The sequence below is a fragment of the Nipponia nippon genome, unplaced genomic scaffold (genome assembly GCF_047370975.1).
Source record: "Nipponia nippon isolate SJK-2023a ecotype South Korea unplaced genomic scaffold, ASM4737097v1 scaffold_12, whole genome shotgun sequence".
In the NCBI taxonomy this organism is placed as follows: Eukaryota; Metazoa; Chordata; class Aves; order Pelecaniformes; family Threskiornithidae; genus Nipponia; species Nipponia nippon.
This window is the reverse complement of record NW_028262313.1, coordinates 5,171,383-5,194,665: the sequence shown is the minus strand read 5'-3', so window position 1 is coordinate 5,194,665 and position 23,283 is coordinate 5,171,383. Positions and strand designations below refer to the sequence as shown.

At 43.6% G+C, this 23,283-nt stretch overlaps 1 protein-coding gene across 1 annotated transcript in view; it reads right to left on the bottom strand.

Annotated features, from left to right (window-relative positions):
* Positions 1–238: 238 nt before the first annotated feature.
* The window catches only part of LOC148056661 (uncharacterized), a 39,237-nt gene continuing 16,192 nt past the window's right edge, over positions 239–23,283 (bottom strand). Inside the window, exons 4-9 of the mRNA XM_087748204.1 lie at positions 20,786–20,932; positions 16,597–16,956; positions 15,742–15,935; positions 13,257–13,394; positions 12,576–12,805; positions 239–389 (exon numbers count right to left, since the gene is read on the bottom strand). Coding sequence (XP_087604330.1) covers positions 377–389; positions 12,576–12,805; positions 13,257–13,394; positions 15,742–15,933 — 573 coding nt within the window. The 5' untranslated portion in view covers positions 15,934–15,935; positions 16,597–16,956; positions 20,786–20,932 and the 3' untranslated portion in view covers positions 239–376. The remainder of the gene's footprint in view (positions 390–12,575; positions 12,806–13,256; positions 13,395–15,741; positions 15,936–16,596; positions 16,957–20,785; positions 20,933–23,283) is intronic.

Sequence of the window (23,283 nt, the reverse complement as noted above, 5' to 3'; positions counted from 1 at the left end):
GGAAATGCAGTTTAGGTAGAGTGAAATATTTCAGGTCAATTCAGCAAGTTAAAAATGTACTTGGAAACCTGTGAATATTTCCTTTTACCATCTCCCAGTTTTCCACAACATCTTTGATTCTATTACATTTTACAGGGATTTTTTTTTTTTCCCCTTCAGTTTGGACATACTTATTTTCTTTCTTGATTCAGGAAATGAAACAAGGGAGCAGATCAGGACAGAAGAGACTCGCCTTTTCCTTTCCAGAAGGTGGCCACAGCACCCCGACTCCTGGACTTCCAGTTCACAGTGCTTTGTGCAAACCAGATTTATCCTTCCTGAAGAAAACCTTGGAGATGTCGCTTTGGTCTGCAGACGAAGAAGCAGCTCTGTACATTTACCACTTTCCTCTGTTTAACAGGAACATACAACACAGATGAATTTTAGCCACATTTCTGTGCCCATATGCCTCTCCTGCACGAAAGGCTGTAAAAATTTAGTCACAGCCTCATGCATCACTGGCCTGATCCATCTTCGACTGAAATCAGTGGGCATATCTCCACAAAACCGGACCCATGCACCCAACAATTCTCCTCTAACCAGGCTAAAAATAACAGAGCTCTTGTATGAAACTAGATATAAATGGATACCAGACAATAAATCACTGTAATAAATAATAGCAAGAGAAGAAAATGGGGATTCGAGTCAAGCTCCAGATTTATAAACTATAGAGGTAAAAGATCTAGCAGCTGTGCAGAAACAAATGGGTATGATTGACTGCTTTGTTCCATTTGCAGATATACTTTACAATTGCAGCTCCAGCTAAATAATAATGCAGGAATACTTAGCCGTAAGCACAAAGGGAACAATAAAACAGCAAAACACCAAAGTTACAACGCACAATAGAAGATGGAAGTTGATGCAGCAAGGCTTTGCCTCCTCCTTCGTTTGGCAGTACTGTCAAAGTGGCATAATGATTTAGAAAATAATGAATACATAACTAAAACTATGTCAGAATAATCAGGAAGGGAAAAACCATGGGTTTGCTACCAGTCTTTCTCACTACTAATTGCTGATTTTGATAGCTTTGCATTTCTTAGCGGGCAACACAGGAAGGGGAGGGAAAAATGTTTTATTCAGTGCTCAGTAAATGCACTGCAGCTTCGTACTGCATGGCTCTCTCAGGACAAAAGCACTCCACTGTGCCATCAAGCAATGAACTTCTAGTCCTGCCTTGTCTAAAAAAAAAAAAAAAAAAAAGAAAACACCCAAGTGAGATGCCCCTTCTCCCGGACAAATGACACATTAGTTGCTGTCACTGTTGTCAAGTTTGAGTTATAATGATAGCGGTACAGCTAGTACAGCCTGCAGTCAAACCCAACAGCATCAGAGAGGGAGGCTGCCAGAAAGGCGCAGTCACAACCTGCTCTGCCTGGTGAGGGGGATAATGTTTTGTGCAAGAGATATTTCCCAATGAGCAATGATCCTAGAAAACTGCCCTGAGAAACACCCGTCCCTTTCTGACCAGTCTCCTTTTTATTCTACAGATCCAATAAATCAACCTTCACATTCACAGCTGATTGATAACAGTATTTTTCTTCGTCAAGCTGAGACCATACCAGGCATTTTCTGCCATACTCAGCCCGCAACAGGCCGTACTCATCGCGCTATGTTTTGACACAGTCTCTTGTGGGAGGTTTCCAACCTCCTCGTGCTGCAATCCAGCTTTGACCATATGGCTGAAATGCGTGAGAGCCGCAATATAGAAATCAGCACACGGCACAGAACATTGACCTTCACAGGGCTTCATTTTTGCCCAAATAAAGTCGGGGTTATGTCCCGATAGGGTTACTGTCCTGCCATGCAACTACTGTTGTATATAGTTGCGTTTAAAGAGAAACCTTTTTAACGTTCATCTGCTTCCCTGCAGTCTTTCTCCCAGCGTTTCCAATTCTGCCAGCCTGTTTGAACTCGCATTAATAGGCTTCAATTTCTTTCCGTTCTGACAGCCGATGCGCTTGCGTTATGTTTGTTTGCTGGCAAACTGGAGCTTGCACTTGGGTTTCCGTGCCCACGGCAAACAGCTGCCCAAGTTGTGTGCCACCACTAACGAGCCTGTGGGTTTATTGAACAGGCAGGGACCAGCCTCACGTCTCGGCATCACAACGAGCTGCAGCAGCGACAGCACCTCGTCAGAGAATCCGTCCCAGCGAAGCTCATTAAGGGAAAATAAGCAAGGAGTGCTGGGGAAGGATCTTGTCATTGCTAATAATGTCAGACCCGTTTCTGCCTTGTCTTTTCATGTTAAAATTTTCAGAATAACATGGAGGAGTCACACTTGGCAGGTCCTAGAGTACCTTTGATATCCTGATCAAACTCGGCACCTACTACTTTATCAAAGTCAATGATCTTTGGAGCTCACACACACATCATGTATTAGCATATGTAGCTTTTTTTATATCTATTTGATATTTATGATTCTGTTTAGTTGTATATGGATACACATCTACCTGTTCCTCGGCCTACTTTGATATCCAAGGGGATTCTCAGGCAAATTTCTACTAGGTTGGCCTCAAGGACGGTACTGTTCTGCACTGTACAGAGCGACAGCAGTTGCTCTGAGGAGCTCAACAGTCTATGAGAGCATGAGGTGACTCCTGCTAGCCAGTTACATAGGCTGGCTATTTTCCTTTTTCCCTTCTGACAGATAAATTAACAAAAACATATAAAACATGAAAGTTTTCCTTTAAAACTCATTGGCAGAACATCCACACACCACGGCAAGCTCTTATATTTGGATACCTTTCTCTCATGAGCCTCAAGCCACCTTCTCTCTCAAAAATGAGGTTCCCGGTGGACACCAGCATGGTCATGGTGATGCACAATCCACTCCTAAACACAGCTCCCTGCGTTCTTTCCCCAGCTCACATCTCCTGGGCAGCATAAGAAATACCGGGCTCCTGAATGGTTTGCCACTCGCTGGTAATGGTGTGCCTCCTACCTTTGAGATTTTTATCCCTGTGAGCCACATGAACTTCCTTGTGGTTTGAAATTACGCCTGTCTGGCCCCACCACATCTGCCGTATGGACTGAATGCAACGGTGTGGTGGCCTGAAGCACGCACCACACCAGCGGCAAACGCTTGACCGAACGGCTGCTGGGACATGCCTACACCAGCCTGCAGCGTGTTTCTGACTGAGCACAAGCAGCGAGTTCTGCCATGAAAACACCGACACACCGGTGTTAGCATTTCTAGCAGGTGCCACTAGCCCCGGGTATAACAGCTTTCTTCCCTCACTTGGGCGGCTGAACTCATCCTGACACACTGCTGTGCATCCCGCTGCACTTTATAAACAGACTTCAACTATTGTGCAGGGTGTAAAAGAGAAGTGCTGTTGTCCTTCTGCCGATGTAAGGGAAGGTGGAAATAGGCCTTGTTTATTTAATGAGCAGTCTCAAAAGGCACCAGCCCTACAGCCTGCAGCCCCCATCCCTCTGCAGGGCATGCACAGCTCAAGTGTTTGCAACGTGCCTTTGCAAGGCACCCCCACCCCACCGCAGCAATCAGCTCCAGCTTCAGCAGGTGGGTCGCAGGAGAAGGTACCTGCTCCCACAGACACTGGAAGAGCTGTAGCTACTGATTTTCTGGTGCATTCAGTGACCTGACTTAGACAAAGTTTCGCTAAGTTACTCCAGGCCATGCATTTCCTCAACTTTGCCACTGGAGCTATCAAAACGTGTGACGTAGGGTGATGTTTTCCCTTGATGCAGTAATTTGCCCGCAGGGAACTCATCTGACATCTCCTCCCAGACCCAAAACAGCACCAAGCACACCAACTAGATTTAATCCAAAACTTAAGGACTGCCTGTGGCGTTCCTTGGGGGCTGGCAGCACCGGCTGCCCCACGCGCCCCCCTCCTCCAGCCATCTCACCTCCACTGCTCTTTAACTACCAAGAAGCCCTTATGTCTGATGTGAGCTGTCCAGAAGTCTCAAATACAGCGTAATCATCTCCCCATCTTGCTTATATTACAAAACAAATTAGAGATATTGAAGTGAAGTGTGTTAATCCTGTAATTATCACGGTACTAATGAGGCAGTTTAATGATCTTGCTAATTGTCTGTTCAGCGAGACTGGATTGGAAAACATTCCTTACCCCATCCACCCTTTTAATTCTGCTTAAATCAGATGTTCTCTGTAAATGAAGAGTTGTAACTATGTGTATCACTACCCCATCGCCAAACTAATGTTTAAAAATTGCTGCAGGTCTGCCCAAAGGCCAAGTATTATATTGTAAGCAATGTCTACGTGGCCACAGTCAGTAGCTCTTCAGCTATATATTAATTCAGACAAGATTGCCAGAGGAAGTAAAAAGAGAAATAAAACACCTCCGTGAAGACTAAAATTTTGCTTATGGATTGCCTGTTAAAGGTCTTAAAATTATCAGCTAAAATAAGCTGCCTGAAAGTTGTATCTGCCTCATCAGCTGCCTCTCCTGTTCGCTCTCTTCTGTTGCAAAGCACCGTCCTCGGCGTGTCAGCGCGCAGCGAAGTGCAGGCGCTGCCCCAGAAACCCCCTGCGATGCCCCAGGAAGCTTCCAGCTCCAACTCACGCTCATCTTGGGAGTAAGTCAGGAGTCCCTACATGGGTCGTCAGAGACTCATTAAAAATGATCTTTAAAAATGAAAATAATCAAGAATAGGTACACAAGTAAGTTATTGTTAGCTCCTGCAAAGCACGTACTTCCAGCACATCAGCTTCTCCGCAGGAGTTGTCATGCCTATGCTAATCCTGGAGTAAACTCAAAGTACCGAAGCAGTCATTTACCCCATGTTTACTGTAATGCAGCTGATACAGCCATGCTTTCCCTGCCATTGCTTGTTCAAAAACCCACACCTCATCTTCCCAGCACTCTCAGTTATAAAAAAGGTGAACTAAGTGTAACTGTAATAGGTAAAATTCACCAAGTATCTCAATGCTGAATTCCTGTTTTGAAGCTGACGCCTGTGTTTCACAAGCAAATGACTGCATGAGAAGTGAAAAAGAACGAAGCGTGGTCTGTCCATTTATCCAAACACACACCTCGGATCTACTGAGGCAACTGGGAGAACTCCCTCCTGCTACCAGCCATCTCTGCGGGGCGGGGGGGGGGGGGGCGGAATCCCCACCTCTTAGCCTGCCGCTCCAAAGCAAAGGCGACTTGTCACCAAACCTGGTAATAACAGTGCTGGGAGCAGCCATCCAAAACCCAGAGGTCAGATTTAAATTGAGATTGAACCAGTGAAGCTCCACCAGTCAGAAAATAACAGTGATTTACAAGCAGTTGAGGACCTCGTATCAGCATTCAGTCAGCTTTGCATCATGTTGCACAGGCAAAAATCCCAACACACATCGGCTAAAATACCCAGCACTGCACAGAACAGACAAAAATCAGCAGTGATCTTTTCTGTAACCATATCTTAATGCTTACTACCTACTAGATATTGTTTCTAGTATATTTGACACGCTACAGAAATAATGAATAGTAATTAGAATTAATCATTGCAAGTTCCAGTACAATTAACAGCAGCGTTTAGCATGCCAATTATTTATGAACACAGAAGTGACGTACTGGATCGGCCCAAAGATTTAGCTAACCCACTGTCCCATTTCCAGTAACTGTCAGCAGCAAACGCCCAGAAATAGGTACACAAGAGCAAGGCAGGCATCAAGCAATGCTTTCCCTGAGTACTCTTCCAGCCTCCAACAACCCACAGCTCAGGAATTTCCCAAGCCAGATGCACCTTCCAGACATGCAATAAGCCCCAGAACAGGTCGTTAAATCTGCACCAGCCGAGACTCCTGCGGGACGGTACCCAGGGCTCAGCCCTCACCATGGGGGTCCTGCCACAGCTGCGCACCCGAGCAGCAGCCCCCACAAACTCCCCTTTTGCTCTGCAGAACATCACTGCCTGCGCCTCAAAGGCCAAAGCCCGGAGGATACAGGCAAGGACTGCACGTAGCACTATTTCTTTACTTATTTGAGATACAATCCTTCCCTCGGCATCACTGCATGATCTCAAAACAGCATAGGGCTGGAACACCCCATTAGCCAAGTGCTGAGTGTGGATAGTTTGCTGGAAAAAAGGGCTCACAAGTGAGACAGCTTTCACAATAGCCAGGTAATAAATATACCATACTCTAATGATTTTCCATAGCTTTAAAAAATACTGTCACTGCAGCATTTGGCCGTGACCGCTAAAGGATGCAATCAAGAGAAGGCTTGTAGGTAAGCATTGGATTTCATTAAACCAACCAACAGAGATTAAAAATAAAGAAAAGACAAGCTTATCAGGACACAAGTCCTCTTCACAGTTCTATCAGCGCTTCTGTTGAACTGTATCATCTCTCCCCAGAGACCGTCCTTCACTGAGCAGCGCAGGGAGCGAGAACAGCAGGGAGCAGGCCGGCTAAGGGCCGCCTGGAAGGCCATCGCCCCTGCTCCCCGCCTCCAGCGGCCAGAGAAAGGATGGGGCTCACGTGTCGAGCAAGACCCAGGAATGAAAGCGCATTTAACAGCAATGCAAAAAATACTCCGTTGGCGGGAAGAGGAGGGGTCAAGTCGTAGTGCAATCTGTTAAATGGGTCTGTGTGTCTTACCATGTTTCAGGCAAGAGTGGAAAGAGAGGAGTGAAGACAGTCGGTGGAATCACTGGCGAGATGAGAATTGAGCACAGGTACTCTGTAGGGAGATGGGTAAAAAACCCAAGGGGATAAGGCCGAACTCATTTCCCTCACACCTACAACAGATATTTTTCTTCTGCGCAGCACATCCCTGATAGCACGGACACAGCCGTTCGCAGGGGGTCAAACCGCAGTGCACTCAAGGCAAAGAAAAATTATTCAATAACTTCAGACAGGTTTTGGTGTAAACTCCAAAAGCCCTTCCTACTCAGCTGTGCAGCAGCCGCCTACAAATCAGCTGTTGTACCTGAAGAAGGTAGCCTAATGTGAAATTCTAAATAAAATACATACTGATTTCCAGACATATATTACAGCAAGGAAACCACTGGAGATGATGGAGAGCCTTGTTTTGTCGTTTGGGTTTTTTGTTTTGTTTTGTTTTGCTTTTTAAACAATTTTACAAGACCCACCACTCCAAAACAAGCTGCCACGTGTCAAGTGGCAGACTCAGTATTACATTTTAAATAAAACAATTATTTGTTTCTCATTGTGCCTTCAAAATTATAAGCTTCTTTATTACAACCCCCCCGTCTCAGAAAACCTCAAATTAAGAGGTATGTTGCTGCCAGCCAGAGAAGAGCAGCAGCTGGATTGTTATCAGCATCATATGATCCTCATCAATACAGCAGCACTGCAAATGAATTTGTATACCATCGATATTTGGGACCAAATACAGCAGAAACTGCTAGCCATTCCTGAGCTCCAACATGGCTCAAACCATCCCTTTATCCAACACTTATTGGTCCACCTTCAATATGAGCAACTGGTGGAAAGTTTGGGGCAAAAACTTTGCAAACCTGAATGTAAATCAGAACCAATGTTTATTCCGAGATTGTTCTGCAGCCCGCCAATCTACTCCCCGGCTCTCTGCAATAAATCACTTGGGCTCCCCATGTACTACCGCATCAGATCTCAACAGCGTAGATCAGAATACGCAGCTGTGTTTATGTGAAAGAGAAACTAATAAATGAAAAATTATGAGTGGAAATTGAATCTGCTAGACGAATGCTCAGCAATAGATTAACATATGCTGCATTTGCAAAAAAAAAAATAATACTTTAACTCCAGCTTATATTAAATATTGAAATTGCTGAGTTTTCCTCAATGTTCTGCATGTCTTGATATATTGTAAGCGAGCATATTTCATTAGCTGCATATATCCATATCTCTCTAATAACTTTCAAACTCCTGGACTCCTGTCATTTGGACTTATATTTGAAGAGACACTTGAGACCTATAAAAGCAAGAAAAAAAAACCCAAAAACCAATACTTAAAGCAATGCGCTTTCACTGCTTTTGTCAGTAGAAGCTTTCCTTTGAGCTGTATAATTGAAAAGCAATGCAGTAGCACAAAAATTACATGAGATGAAGAACATTTCAGTGACAGACTCGCAGCCTGCAAACCGAAACATAATGCATTGTTTATCACAGAAAATTGCAGGCTTTCCATCCCGTTTTATAATCCTTTTGTTACCTTTTAAACAAACTCTCTGTCCCAATTTTAGAGACAGGAAATAAGAAAAAACATTTGCATTCTATTCTGAAGAATATTCATTATCCAGGGTAACAGAGAGAATAAACGGGATCTTTTGCAGAGTATACTACCCTGCTCGTGGTAGCTACCCTTTGCAAGATAAGATACGAACCAATGAACCATCACAATACATTTTCTTTATTTAACTTTTAGGAAGCTGTAACTAAGCTGTAAGTTTCTCTGTTTATATCCCTTTGCTTTGAATTCATTTTCTTCCTTATTTTAATATTTTCCAAATTAAAAAACAAAACAAACCAAAACAAAAAAAAACCAAACAAACCACACAAAGCCAAACCTTTTTTGTGCAGATCAGGATGCTAGGAGGTAATTCAGTTGCAGATTTATTCTTTAGAACAGGAACCAATTTAAAAAGGCATATCTCCATTTTTAATCATTTTTTACAGACTAGGAGGAAGCATTTCCTGGTGAGGTATTTTTCCTCCTGCCTGGACTGCTCTGAAGAGCAGTCACAGCCTGTATAACATTTGAACTGCTGAAAAATCCACGAGAAGGTCACAAATGTAAATCTGACACCAATCTTAAAGCCTAATTCAGCTTTTCAGGAGGGGGGGGGGAAAAAAAAAAAAAAAAAAAACACACCACCAAACAAAAACCCACAACTTAGTGGTCAATAGCCAGAGAGAACTTCAGCCGCACCCTTGCCTTTGGGTTACTAATTTCATGGACATCAATGTTGATGACTCTTCTTATTTTCATTTGTACCATAGCAATAGGTGTTTATAAAAATTACAAAGGACTAAGAATTGAGCATCTAAGTGCAGTACCGGAGACACAAGCAAATAAAAGAGGTGAAGGGAAGCAGGGTGGTACGGGGCAGCACTGGGAGCGTGGTCACGTTAGTCGCCTGATGGTCGCCGAGGGGGGTGCTGGTGTCAGAGCCACAATGAGGCTTGAGGAGGAAACAGCCAGAAAATAAGTATTAGCAACTATCGACAAGGAGCTGTCAAAATGGGCAATCGAGGCCTCATTTTTGGCAAGCAGACAAGCGAGCGACCCCTCGGCGACGGGGAGAATAGCCAGGTCTTGCTGAGGCGGCAGTCGTGGCGGGGTCCCGAGGGGTGCTGGGTCCCAGGGGCATCCCCCGAGGCGAAGCTGCAGGCCCCGGCTCGCGGGGCTAGGACAGCTGCCACCAACCTCCCCGCTCCGCACGCTCCCTCCGCTCAAAGAGCCAGAAGGATTGCTTATTAGTAAGCAGCCGTTCCTATGAACACTTACTGGTTGCTAGTTATAGTTTTCAGTCAGGATAAAAAGCCCAAAGGTCTGAGTCCCTCATGACAGAATTCATCACAAAAACAAAGTTATTTTTAACGTAGCCATCACCAGTGCATGGTCTGATACCAATCTGTGGACTGTGTTCACTTTACAGTCATACATAAGCTTTGTCTCCGGTGATATCTTCCCAACAGGTATCACAGGTAATCCACAGAAATATGTGATTTCTCTTAAAAAGATGGAAATTAATGCCTGAGACCTCGTTCCTTATGCATATATCCATACCCTGAGTATTTGCATGTATGACTGATACAACTCATCTGATGAAAGTCAGTGGGACTACTAATGCTCACCCACTACCGCTGAATTAAAGCTGACTGTTTACCACCACTGGATATCAGCTTCTTTCTCAGGGTGACCCAGTTTGAACTTCATATACATATTTAACAAAAAAACCTCAGCTTCCCTCCAACGAGATACTAGTGTGATGGTTTAGTTATATTCTGCAAGTACAAGGGCTAGCTAACACAGCAAACCTTGCGCAAAGTCAGCTCAGTTTGCTGACACCCCTCAGATTTTGTTCTTGCAAGGCACCTGCTATAACAAGATTTGCAATGCATTTTTTTAGAAGAACACTTGGTTAAATTATTATCTGCTAACTACAATGCAACACATGCATAATACAGTGTAGCAGCCCTGAAGATTTAGCACGACTATACAGATAAGCATCCATAGTGTTAAATGAAAAAATACAGGTGTTCAAAAAACAAACCTGACATCTCAAGACACCTGTTATTTACTCTCAGAATTAATGGAAAACTACCAGAAATAAGAATAGGCATTTTCATCAGGTTGCTTTTAATTTATTACTGTTTTGCACCACTGGCAAAGCAGACCGCTCTGGCTGTGCTAAGGCTGTCCCAAATTCAGATGGGGGGAGAAAGCCAGGCAGTACAGCAAAACCTGGATCCAATCTTAACTTGCCCAAGGCGTGAGGATGTTTGAAGGACAGCTCAGAAGAGGATAAAGGACATTAAGTGGCTCAGTCACTGATGTGACACTAAGTAGGACAGCGCAAGGTCTAACGAAGTAAATTGTAACACGGTCTTGGGTCTCCAAAGAAATTGCAGAAGTAGGAGGATAAAACTCAAACCCTTGTGCTTCAAAGGCATGAAACTCCTGCTGCTGAAATGAAAAAGGGACAGTCCTGGAGTTCTTAGTAATACCTGATCCAGCAAATTTTTCAAAAGACAGAAAAGCACAGAAAACAGCAACGCAGAAGCACAACAGGATTTGAAGTCACGGCTTTATAGAATACAATATTAATCAAGTTAAGGTAGAGCTTGAATTAGAGACTATTGCTTTCAAGTTGCTTCTGTTGGTGTATTTATTAATTTGGGGCTTTTTAAACATTTTCTGTACAAACCAAGAAATTGATTTTAGACTTTTGGACTATATTCTGTCCAACTTCACTCACTATTTCCACTGAGCTGCACATAGGCTAAACTTGTGAGCGCTCCAGACTGAAGCTGTCTGTTCAAAATGCCAAGTATGCTTTTGGCCATCAACACCAATAATAGTGTACAAACAAGGACTCTGCATTTGTAACTAAAAGACATTATGTACTTCTAACTTGCATCCTCCTGCCCAGAACCCCTAGGGAACAGCCCTGTCACCCTGTCTATACCCCTTTCCCAAAGGCTCACCCCTCTCTCTGCGTCAGAGACAGGTCAATATTGTCCCCTCACGCTAACAGTCTCGTACAGTTGACAATTCCCAAAAGAGGAGCCTTTGAATTCTCAACCAGGCATTTGTACAGCTGAAATACCAAGAAGCCAGGACCAGGGTCATGAACCAACCATTCCAACTTCTTCCTCGTTATAAATTGGTTGCAGACATTTCACTTGCTCTAGCAGTGTGAAGTTGGAAGTCATGAGAGAGCAGAGCAATTCCCACTGCAGCTGGATAAACCCTCCCTTCCCAATCTGTTGCAGCTGTAACAAGATATACATGGAGAAATAATGTTGATCAAGGTGGAATAATATTTAGAGCAGAATGCCGGGTTCAGCCACAAATAGATTTGCTTGTGGAAGCAGCTGCTCCATCCATTAGAATTTTCTAATAAACTGTTATGAAGATTGACACCTTGGAAGTAATTAAGTATTAGGTATTTTTAGGTAATTACTGCAGCAATAACATAAGACGTGCTCATTTTCAGAATGAGGAATTATCTGTAGCTCCCATTGCTGTGTTCCTTTCAATTCATAACAGTTTTGACACCAATGATTATTTTTGATTACTCCAGCTTTTCAAATTTCCAAACAAACTAATAGGAGTGGAAAAAAAAAAAACAAAACAAAAACCTGTTTACAGTCTGGGGGAAATCCCATCAGTTTAACTTTACTGGATTAGATGGGACTTCTCGGGGAAGGGAGCACACAGAAGGCAGGATGACAACGCACTGCTGAACAGCAAGAGATCCACATGAAAAGCAAATACCTTTAAGTCAAGATCTTGTGTAGAAGGGCAGGAAAAAGAGTACAACAACAAAAGTAACCATCAGAATGATTTCGTGTTAACAGGCATGCTCCCACATTTGTTAGGATACTCAGACGCTGACACTAATGAGGAAGGCATGTTTTCATACAATTAGTGCTAACAGCTCTCAGACCACCACCCAAACCAAGCTCCCCCGCTTCTCCCTTCCACTGACACCTCAATGCAGAGCCCAGGCTTGTTCCCCAAGTCTCCTGAAGGGCACAAAGTTCATCCTGGATGCCCACTCACCAGGCTGCATTTGCAGAGTGAGCCTTTAGGCAAACCAGCCTTGACCCATGCTTATTTGCAGGGACAGAAATCAGCAGCAATCTCATTGGGAGCCACACGATTACGGCCGCACAGGGAGCCAGGCTCAGGCTCATGCTACTGCCAAACAGCATCTTATTGGGGAATTGCAAACAAAAAAATACAAACCCAAAACTTGAGACAGATACGCTTGTTATTTTTGCTATAAACTGCCCAGCTAAACAACAACAGGCTTTCTGTGAGGTAGTTGCAATAGGATCTCAACAAATGGATGGTTTTTTTCAGTTTAGGAAAGCTTACCTGTCATCACTCTGAAGAGGAAATGTGCCTATCCTGAAGCTATTTTTAAGAGAAGAGTGGCCAGGCAAGATTTCAGTGCTGTCCCCCTCCTCCGCGGTGTCACGGCTCCAGAATTCATACCAGCAGCAGTGTCCTGCACCCGCCACCTGAAGCCAGGGACCCCGCAGTGCCAGGGGACTGGACCCCGCCAGGACGAGAGCAGCTGTGCTCAAAGAAACTGCTCTGCCATTCTAAAAGAAATTTTCAGAATTAAAGAGTAAATACAAATCAATACTCATCAATTAGATAAGAAGTCCAAAGTGTAAAAAATGCTACTGAATGAAAAAAAAAAAAACCACTAAGGAAAAAAAGAAATCGTCTTATTGAAAAAATTGGCTTCAATGGTTTTAAAACCACCTTAGAGTGACTTTGGCCTTTTTGTTTTCAGTAAAATCTGAAGGCGTTTTGTATTATAACTTAAATGTCAAGTTATAAATGCACTTTGAACTGAAAATACATTTAAAGAAACCTTTTCAAAATGGGAAATTCTCTGAAACTAACCATTTTCCTATAAACAGGCTTGGCTTTGACAGAAAAATGTCAGCTTAAAAGACACCCATCAGCTCCATTCTGAACTGTGGGGCCCCCTAATGACAGCATATTCCTAATCTGGCCTTCTCCAAACACCTCTGCAGTGCCTACCCCCCCCGGGGACTCCCAGACCTCCTTTTTCAGCAGCATGGTCCGTTCATCGGCGTTGCTCCCAGTCAGGATTTCCAGCCGCTGCCCCGCTCTGCCCCCCTGCCAGAGCTGCTCATCAGGAAAGCTCAGACTCCTTCTCTGCAAAGATGGGAGTATTTGTGCTGGGGATGGATAGATACAGTTACATTAATTCCCACTTTGTCTTCATTTGCTCCCATCACACCAAAGACAGAAATATCTAGCCTGTACACAGCCTCTGCCGAACCCCATTAACATTTGGTTACAATAGGCACCAAAGGAGAGAATAACAGCTCCTCATTTATTTTAAAGTGTTTCCTGGTCTGTTTTTAAAATGCACCATCTGTGCTTCCACCATGATGTGTTAATGAAACACAGCTCTTGTTGGTTTGTTTTTTTTTTTAAGGCGCAAAAGCGATTTTAAACGCACTTGCAGCCAGGCAGCTGAACCCAGCAGTTGCAGCTGCGACGGCAGATACTCTCGCGGGAAGCTAGAGTAGCGCGAGGTGACGGCGTATCCGACTGCCACCCCTCCGCCGGGGACAGCTCATCGCCACGCCTGCCAGGAGCTTGCTGGAGAAGGGTGTGCAAAACGCACCCGCAACATCCAGCCTCTTGTACAATTAAGATGTAATGAGGCCAAGGAGATTTTAGCATCCATGGACTTCAAGTAATGGTTGAATTCAAACAGCTGGAATTGAGACACACTCTCACAGATGGTTCTCATGTTTGTTTTAACCAGCAGACTTTGGGATAAACGTTTCTTCGGGATCCCAAGGCTCTAATAAAGTTGCATTTCCCCTCAGCTCTGTTTTTATTTGCATTGCTACATGAGGTACCTTGGCATCTGCAAGACAAGACAGAAAGGCTTACAAAGTGGATCAAAGTGTAGGATTAGGGCACAAGTTGACTCTTCAGATAAATACACAAAACCTGCAACTAAACTGTGCTTTGGAGAGGAATTTGAAATTTCATTAAATCTGTTTGGTGCTCTCTGCCAGTGTGTACTCTAGACAGAAACCCAAGATTTTTATCCAGCTTAAGCAAGCAGTAGAGGTAGTTAAATTCCAGACAAATTCTTTCAGACCAAAGTCTCGCAAGCACATCTCCACGTGAGATAACCCAGATTATGTTAACAAAGCAGTGGATTAGCTTCTTTTTCTTCAAATGGTAATGCTGTTAAGAATAACAGCATTTAAAAATACAAAGTCAAAAGACACTGTCTTGGCTAGCAAAAGCCCATCAGTGCTGTGCAAAGATTACTCTTATTAAATAGTAATATCTCCATCTGCTCAGAAATTACTTTCTTCTGGGGGAGCCAGAGAAAGAAGGAACAGAGGAGGAGGAGGAAAAGAGAGTGGGACAGAGGCTTTAACATCTGCCTTTAAAGACATTGTTCTATTTGGCTTGGGTGACATAGTTATGTCTCTAACGAGATGAAAATCTGACCCTAATGGCTTAAGTCTGCCTTTCCTGAGGAACAGTGCCATGAATTCCAACATTTTTTAGCCATATGGCGAAGCGATACCAGTTATCATGGAAAAAACGTAAATTAAATAAAGTTCCATGTCCAGATCAAAAATTAAATAAACTCTGAAAAAGAAAAATGTGGGATACTGCATGCAAAGTTTTATTCCACATTAAACATGAAACAAAACTACCATAAATGGGGAAGAAAAAAAAACTTGAAGTATTCCTGAAGAGGCTTTGGGCATATGAAGTGCAATATTCAGAAATTCCTTATTAGGCTGCTATGGCACTGTTCCATTTGTTAAGTTATTTTACGTTAGTGAGAATGATTAGGTTTCTTGTGCAGGTATTGGGACCCGAAAGACACCTTTAGTTACCTCATTTATCATGTACAGCAGCATTCAGCTGAAGCGTAGAGGTAAACAATTTTAAATAGCAATACTCTTGCTAGAACGCAGTCATCTTGACCACAGGAGCTTTGCAAAAATGCAGATTTAAACTGTTCACATTACTGTTTTATCTGCATTTCAGTCTGAATTACTAACTTATCACCAAGCTCAGCGATAAAGAAACATGGAGGGAAGATATTAAATATTTATGCCTACAGTACCTTACACGTTTTCATCGAAATACTAATTGTAAAATAAAATTACAACTGTTCCAGCTATGAGGAGTGGGAAAGGCAACACTTAAAGCCAACCTGGCAGTGCCACAGCCAATTTAGTTTGGAGCTCTTAAAGAACTGTTAGCTCAAACTAAATTTGGGGAAGAAAATACTTTGAAAATATATATTGAAAATACTTGTCAGTCGCTCTGAAATCAGAATCTGCTAGAACTATTACATTGTTTGCGTGTTACAAGATAAAAATAAACTAAGGGACATATCTCCCTACCTTGACTCCCCAGTGTTACGCTGAATTGCCATCATAATTTGCCTCAAAATTCAACCCCAGCGATATCCACTTTGTGCAGGCTGCACTCGCAGGGCTGGGTGTACCTCAAACGCCTGCGCGCACAAAATCCAGGTCGAAGCGCCCGGCATGCTCTCCAGCTGTGCCCCAGGCAGGACGAGGGGCATCCAGCATGGACCTCTGGTCCCTCTCTTGGTAGATGCTGCTGGAGGTCCGCGGGGCTGACATGCCTGCAGAGCTCGGCAGCAGCACAGCCAGCAGCCCCTGCTGATGGGCATCCCTGTGGATGAATTAATCATCAGTAAAAACGACAAGAACCCAACCTCTACTTGCATTTCAACCCTCTAACCATCACAGCTACCCCTTCCACTGCGCTCCAGCAAATCTCCACTTTCTTCCCCTTCCCCTCCTGCTGATCTAGACGGCATCTCCTCTTTACTTGCCAGGCCTCCAGCCTTTTTTGTTTTCCTGCACATTTCGATGTCTGGGGCCTGAACTAGAGAATTGCTGGAGAATCACTCGCTCCTGTGCTAGGACTAACTAAAAGCACTAACTAACTAAAAGGGCCTGGGAAGGGGGAATGTTCTAGCACCACTTTAAGAAATATCAGTTCTGAGGTCTACAACCCCTATAATTCATGGTGTGATAGCTTACAGCTCCCATACCTTTCCTGGCTTGTACCCTGCAGCAGTCCACCAGTGTTACTGCATTTACCCTCAGTTTATCCAGTAGAGTAAACCTGTGCTGAAACCTCAGTTTACTCAGGCACCCACAAGGGATCTGACTCACCAGAGGTCACCGGGACACCTCAGCACCAAGTCTGTCATCCCCAAACCCCAATCCATGTCCGCAGCAGCTACTCCCCCTTCACCGGGCCCAGCTCAAACCCCCAGGCTGCAATCACCCCCTAACTCTTTGGAAAAAACAGTTCATTGCCCAACCTTATGGCTCTCTGGCAACTTCTGATTCACCACAGCTGAAATGAGGCTCCCATGTAGCTCCTAAACTGCGTATCGTCTACGGAGAAAGAGCTTCCCCATGTATGCACCAACAGCCTCACAGGCTGGGGAAAGGCTGAGGGGGTCACCACCACTGTGCCAAGGACTCCGCTGAGCCAGGCCTGGCACAGCTCAGCCCTGCTGTTCAGTCAAAGAGTCATCACAACCTCTTGTCCATATGAGATACGTCCAGCCAGTCCTTCCCCCCAGGTATAACACAACTGGCTCTGAAGAGAAACTCCAGGGGAATCACAGACCTTCCAGGACACCTCTTTTTCCGATGCCGCTGCAGTAAAAGCTCAGCTGCAGGACATGCAACAAGCCATCAGCAAAACATCACTCAAACCCTTTTAAATGTCAGCAACACTTAGCATTGAAAATAGATTTCTTGGTTACTAATGAGTAAACTTTACAGAAAATGATAAAAAAAGTTAAATAACCTTTAGCATTATATTAGTTTGGAAATAAACACATTAAAACATGTTTGGGGCATATATTACACAGTTCATTTTGTGACAAGGAATGTTTATTAACTCTGGGGTGCTGGGTCATTCTTTGGAAATTATTATGTACAGATTTAGGCATCTGAAACAACGGTAACACTCCAGAGAGAAATCAAGAGTCACACGCAAAGCCCACGAAGTTGGAGAGATTTTTGTTAGCTACTGCTTTATAATGACTTGTGTGCCCAAAGAAAGAGAGGCAGCAGAGACCAGGGTAGTGGGGAGAAAGCATGAGGAAGCCTGAATGCATCCTGGATGAACACCAGCAGCTACTTAGAGGCTTTTTCGGCTTTGCTAAAAAGGACTTAAAAAATGCAAAGGCGAGAGAGAAAATGTCTGTCTCCCACTGTTCAACTCCCACCATGCTTAAAAAAATGGAACCTTATGCATTCTTTTTAAATAAAAAAGTGCATCAAAAATAAATGAGTCCTTTCATCAAATTCTGCTAATGGAAACAACCCACGCAACTCCATATTTGACCAACTGCTCACATCAGAAAGGGCAGCAGTAGACTGGCAGGCAGTACGCTCCGTGTTATTTTCTGCTTTTGGCCCCTGATTTTTCCAAACCTTTGTCAGCCATAAAATCTTCAAACCTCACCCCAGTTTCGCACATGGAACAGCAGAGACCCAAGGACCGTGGGTGCAATTTTGCACTCATTGCCCATCAGCCAGCTTGCCTCTCCTGCAGTAAGATGTTGAAAGGGTAAAAAAGCAGAGCTGTACTTGTAATAAGGAGATTTTCATAAACCCCGTCGTCCACTGACAAAACAAGAAGCAGTGGAAACCCAGGGAAAGGACTACCTAAAACCATGACCCAGTGTCTGTGATTGCTCCTATTAAAGAACATGTGCAGAAGGGAGGAAGCGATTTTCTTTCTAGATACCCTTTTCCAGTAGTTTGGAATGAGATTTCTTTAAGCTTATTTTATAATCGTTGAATATTCTGAACAATTAGTCCTATTTAATCATTCTGTATGTCTTCCTGTTTATCCTCCACTAACAATTTTGAGCCCCAGTGTCACGTAAATAACACAAAGGCTTTGAACCCAAGTAGCTGTGAAGAGACAGACTCTGATAGCTTCATCAAGGGAAAGGGAATACCACGGACTTTGCCTCTCAGACACCAGAGAATTCATACAAGGGAGACAGAGATATCCAAACTGCAGGGAAAAGTCTTCAAAATTACATATACACAGGGGAAATTCAAGCACAAAATACAAATTCACAGAAAACAAGGCTTCGTGAATACTGCTGTTTATTGAAAATACCGGTTATAGTAGTGAAAGCTGTATTTTAGACTCAAGTTAAGAAATTCCCAAGTGCTGATTTGGTTTATCTTGGTTTGGGGCAGATCTAGACCAGCTATGTCACCAGAGAGACTTTGCCCAGCATAAAGACATTAGATTGGTATACTGCAACAGCACACACAGGGGTACAGGCAAGTATCTTCTAGTGTCAGCCAGGTCCAAGGCTTTGTGGCAGACTTGAAAGCAGGGAGCAGAAGTGTGGTGGGTTGACCCCGGCTGGGTGCCAGGTGCCCACCAAAGCTGCTCTCTCACTCCCCTCCTCAGCTGGACAGGGGAGAGAAAATATAACAAAAGGCTCATGGGTCGAGATAAAGACAGGGAGATCACTCAGCAGTTACCATCATGGGCAAAACAGACTCGACTTGGGGAAATTAGCTTCATTTATTACCAATCAAATCACAGTAGGGTAATGAGAAATCAAACCAAATCTTAAAACACCTTCCCCCCACCCCTGCCTTCTTCCCAGGCTCAACTTCACTCACGATTTCTCTACCTCCTCCCGCCCCAAGCGTCACAGGGGGACGGGGAATGGGGGTTGCAGTCAGTTCATCACACATTGTCTCTGCTGCTCCTTTCCTCCTCAGGGGAAGATTCTTCACACTCTGCCCCTGCCCCAGTCTGGGGTCCCTCCCACGGGAGACAGTCCTCCAGGGGCGCTACCACCATTGCTGATGGGCTCAGCTTTGGCCAGCAATGGGTTCATCTTGGAGCCGGCTGGCATTGGCTCTATCGGACATGGGGGAAGCTTCTGGCAGCTTCTCACAGAAGCCACCCCTGTAGCCCCCCCACTAACATAACCTTGCCATGGAAACCCAACACAAGAAGCAAACAGCAAAATTAATTCACTGTGATTTTCTGCAGCTTCGCACACGTACGCAGACGTACTGACACGCTAGCCCAAGTCTCCACAGCCTGGCCTGGGAACAACGGTTATAGCAAAGCGGGTACCACTTTGCACCAGCCACAGCAGGGACTGCAGCTCTTCATCATGCCATTTTCTTAAAGGTGGTCTGTTCAATCACAGAATGTCTTTTACAGTAAGTCGCAATTATTTTTTACAAGAAATAAAAGCTTAGTGCAATCTGAAAGAAATAAAGCTGGTCTTTGCTGAAAGAGCTTATTATAAAGGCAACCTGTGCGGGTGAGGAGGAGAGAAAGGGAGAGATGCCAGCTAAAATGGGCTGAAGAGAAAAATCAAAGAATAGTCGGGATAAATGAAGTGCAACCTCTACTTCAGAGATTAAATTATTAATGAGTCCTGAAGAAAGCCCTATGTTTACCTCACCTGTGTTCAATGCCTTAACAACGGCCACCATCAGCGCTGCATTATAACAGCACAGCACACACTTAGCTGGAGCTCAGGCTTATTGCATTACAGTGGATTTTAACTACTGCTGCTCCTCAAAGGCAATGATATGGGGTCAAGAACATAATACCCATTGCAGAGAAACCTAATTCCAAAGCTGGGAAAGTCTCTTCCCACCCCAAAATGGCTTTAGGTATTGAAATGAATCCCTTATTACAGCTCAGCTCTGGTCAAAGTAGAAATTCTGACAGATTTATTACTACCTTATCAAGTGACTTCATGGTTTCAAAAAATACATATATTCTTCTAAAATCCATTTATCCAGACAGAATTCAATAGTTACATGAAGTATGCTCATTTAATTGAAATTTGCTCCTAGCATGTGACTCCAGGGCTCTCTCCATCTGCAGTACCCTACTGACGTTTGCGTCCTTTTATTCCTGCCGCCTATCTTCCACAGTCACAGGCCCACTTAAAATCATGTTCAGGCACTTTCCTTTATGCCTTTACATTCTCAGAAAATTGCTTTTTAACTTGGGTCAGCTTCAATTCTAACTTTATTTTTTAGGAAATGTTTTTAATCTGCAGCAGCCCAGCATTTATATACCTCATTTTACAGTGCTACTCATGAAGAAATAAAGGAAGTGGCCGAGGCCTCATCACCCCAGAGCAAATGTTCATTGAACATGCTGTGCGGCTTTGGGGAAGGCAGGGCAAATAGGTTGTAATTTCAGCTCAGGCCCTCCTCAGCCTCCAGCACGAGGCAAAAATACTGCTTGGTAATCCTGGATTTTAGGATGTGCTCTCCAGCACGTGCATGTCCATAAGCCCATTGGACCAGGTACTATCTCAAAGCATTTTTACTTATACAAACTTGCTGATTAATGAAGAAAGGTAAAAGTCCTTCCAAGAGCTAAGAACAGCCCTGAAGAAGGGTAAGCAGAAATCATTACTCAGCTAAAAGCTTTCAGTTGCGCTAGTACACATCTGAAATAACTTGTTCAATTCAGGTCACCTCGAAATAAGCTGACAAGATGCCACAGGAGTCTCAGCTGAGCAGGGAGTCCGCAAGGCAGCTTTACATGATCCCCCTCCAGCCGCAGGTGAGGTGACTTCGGGGCTCCGGGAGCACTCACAAACAGCACAGGGGGAAGAGAAGGGTCTGGCAGAAGGGAAAGCAGAAAGGAAAACTTAAGAGATCTGGACTGAAGTTTCAAGTCGCTGTAACTACTGCACATCTCAGCCCACTATCTCACTTCAAAGGTTTGCTGTAAGATGCATTAGTATTTACAATACACTTCTTGGCAAGGGGTATAGCAGGACCATTACAGAAAGAATAAAGCTTGATTTGGAGTAGCTACCTGCCGTCCCCACTCCTCTTAGCACAATACACCAGCAGAGACTACATCCACCTTTTAGCAGAATATATTTAACGTGGCTTGCTTTGTGCTAGAGACAGAGAAGGAAGGAGTCCAGAAGTGGGAACAGGAGAGCAGCTGTGGTTCCCAATCACCTACTCTAACTATAATATACTTCCAATAAACATTTCGTATCAGGATCCAACAGACAGCGCTCCTCTTTGTTTCAAATTCATAACAAGCAGGTATTTATTGCAAAGAAATAACACAGAATAAGCAGGGATACTAAGAAACCAGTGTTGCATATAAATGAAAGAAGACTCCAAACATACAGCAAAGTTTGACTAAAAGTGCATTACAAAAGAAAATCCTGACAGTTGTACAAATGATTGAACATAACCGATTCAAGGATGTAGGCTACAGACTGAACTTCTAGAAGTTAACTAAGAAGCTTTTTAAATACATATGGTACTGGTTTTTGTTCCCGTAATATGTTATTGATGTAGAGGAGCTGATGCTTCACATTTCTTTTTGTCCACTTCCAGCCACAGTGCCAAGTGCACTTATCTGAAGGACATTATTTTAATGAAGTCATTTATGCCCTTAAAAATTAATGTCAGAGCAGTTGAAGTCTAGTGACTGTAACCAAACCAAATAATGCATAATGGAGAAACGTAATGAGAAAAAAATACAGCCCGAAGTCAAGATTAAGTAGTTAACCTTAGGAAAAAAGTGAGAGGGAAAAGAAAAGCCAACATCAATTATATGTCTCCTTGACATGCCATAAAGGATACCATTACATTGTCATCACCCCACTGTCTAGAGTTGTGAATTGAGATTTTTAACTATCACTGTACTGTACACTGGAGGCACCAGGAGTTTTATCTTTATTTGAGGAGATAAAAATGATGCTCTTGTGGTCTAGAAACACTTGACCTAAGAGAAGCCCCTTTAGCAGGACAGTACCAGAGCTTCTCAGAAAGCCATGACTAAAACTGTCCTTTTTGTAGTAGAGAGTTTCATGAAAGCCCAATACACTGCAAAAATATGATGGAATGAAACATCACTCTTCCTGTTCTTTAAGCTAAGTCATACAGAAACTGCTCTTTAATTCCATCAGCGCGTGAAAACATTTCATTCCTCATTTGCATAAAGCCATAACAGACTGGTATCGCAGCAACTCCTTAAATAAGGACAGCTCCAAGTCAGGGCTTCCTGTTTTTAAATAATTCAGCTTTTCCCACGTTCAGGTAAAACTGTACCAGGTACATCACTCTCACCCTAAAATGCCAACAACATGAGTAGCAAGGCTACAAAGTGGACATGTTGATATGCTACGACTTCACCTCCTTTCTTGCTATGAAATTTTCTTCATTGAATGTCATCATTTGAATAATTATTAACAGAAATGGAGTTAGGCCCCTGTGAAATGAAAGAAAGCGTTCACATCCAGAGCTGAGGTTCCTCCCTGCAAGCTCCAGGGATGCAGAGCCCATGAATTCGCTGCCCTCCTTGGGTAGTGGAAGGGGATTCCTAGCTAAACATGCAGGAAATCTAAACACACGAATACTCCTCTGTCCAGATTTCCTGATATCAACCATCCCCCACCCCACTGCCAACAAACTTACAATATTTCTCTCCTGCAGAGAAAGACCACGTCCTCTGTAACCCATGCATCAGTCAGTAATACCACGGCAGTTCACTTAAGCTACTGCTCACTAGGGGTTGATTTCTTCATTATTAACTACAAATGTTTCCAGACAAGAAAAGCATAGTCACGTTTACAGAACCCATCACAGATATTTACGTGTTCTTCTTCGCCCATGGAATTTACTGGTTTGATCAACTTCCTCCTCTTTCAAAGCAGCTTAGCAGTCTCAGAGGAGTCTCCAAACTGGGTTAATGTACCTCCAGAACATTTATAAGGTAAAGAAATGTAATTTAATTTGTGATTGCATAAACCAGTCACGGAAGCCTCCCAAGAAGCCTGAGTTTTCATTTCTTTCATAGTAGACATTTAATTATATGATAATTACTTACAGCTTGCAGCTCAGCTTCTACTTTTATGAAATATAAATTGCACTTCACTCAAAAGTGCAGGATGAGCATTTAAAAGGCTTCATTAAGTAGGTTTTAAGATTTTCCTGACGACTTT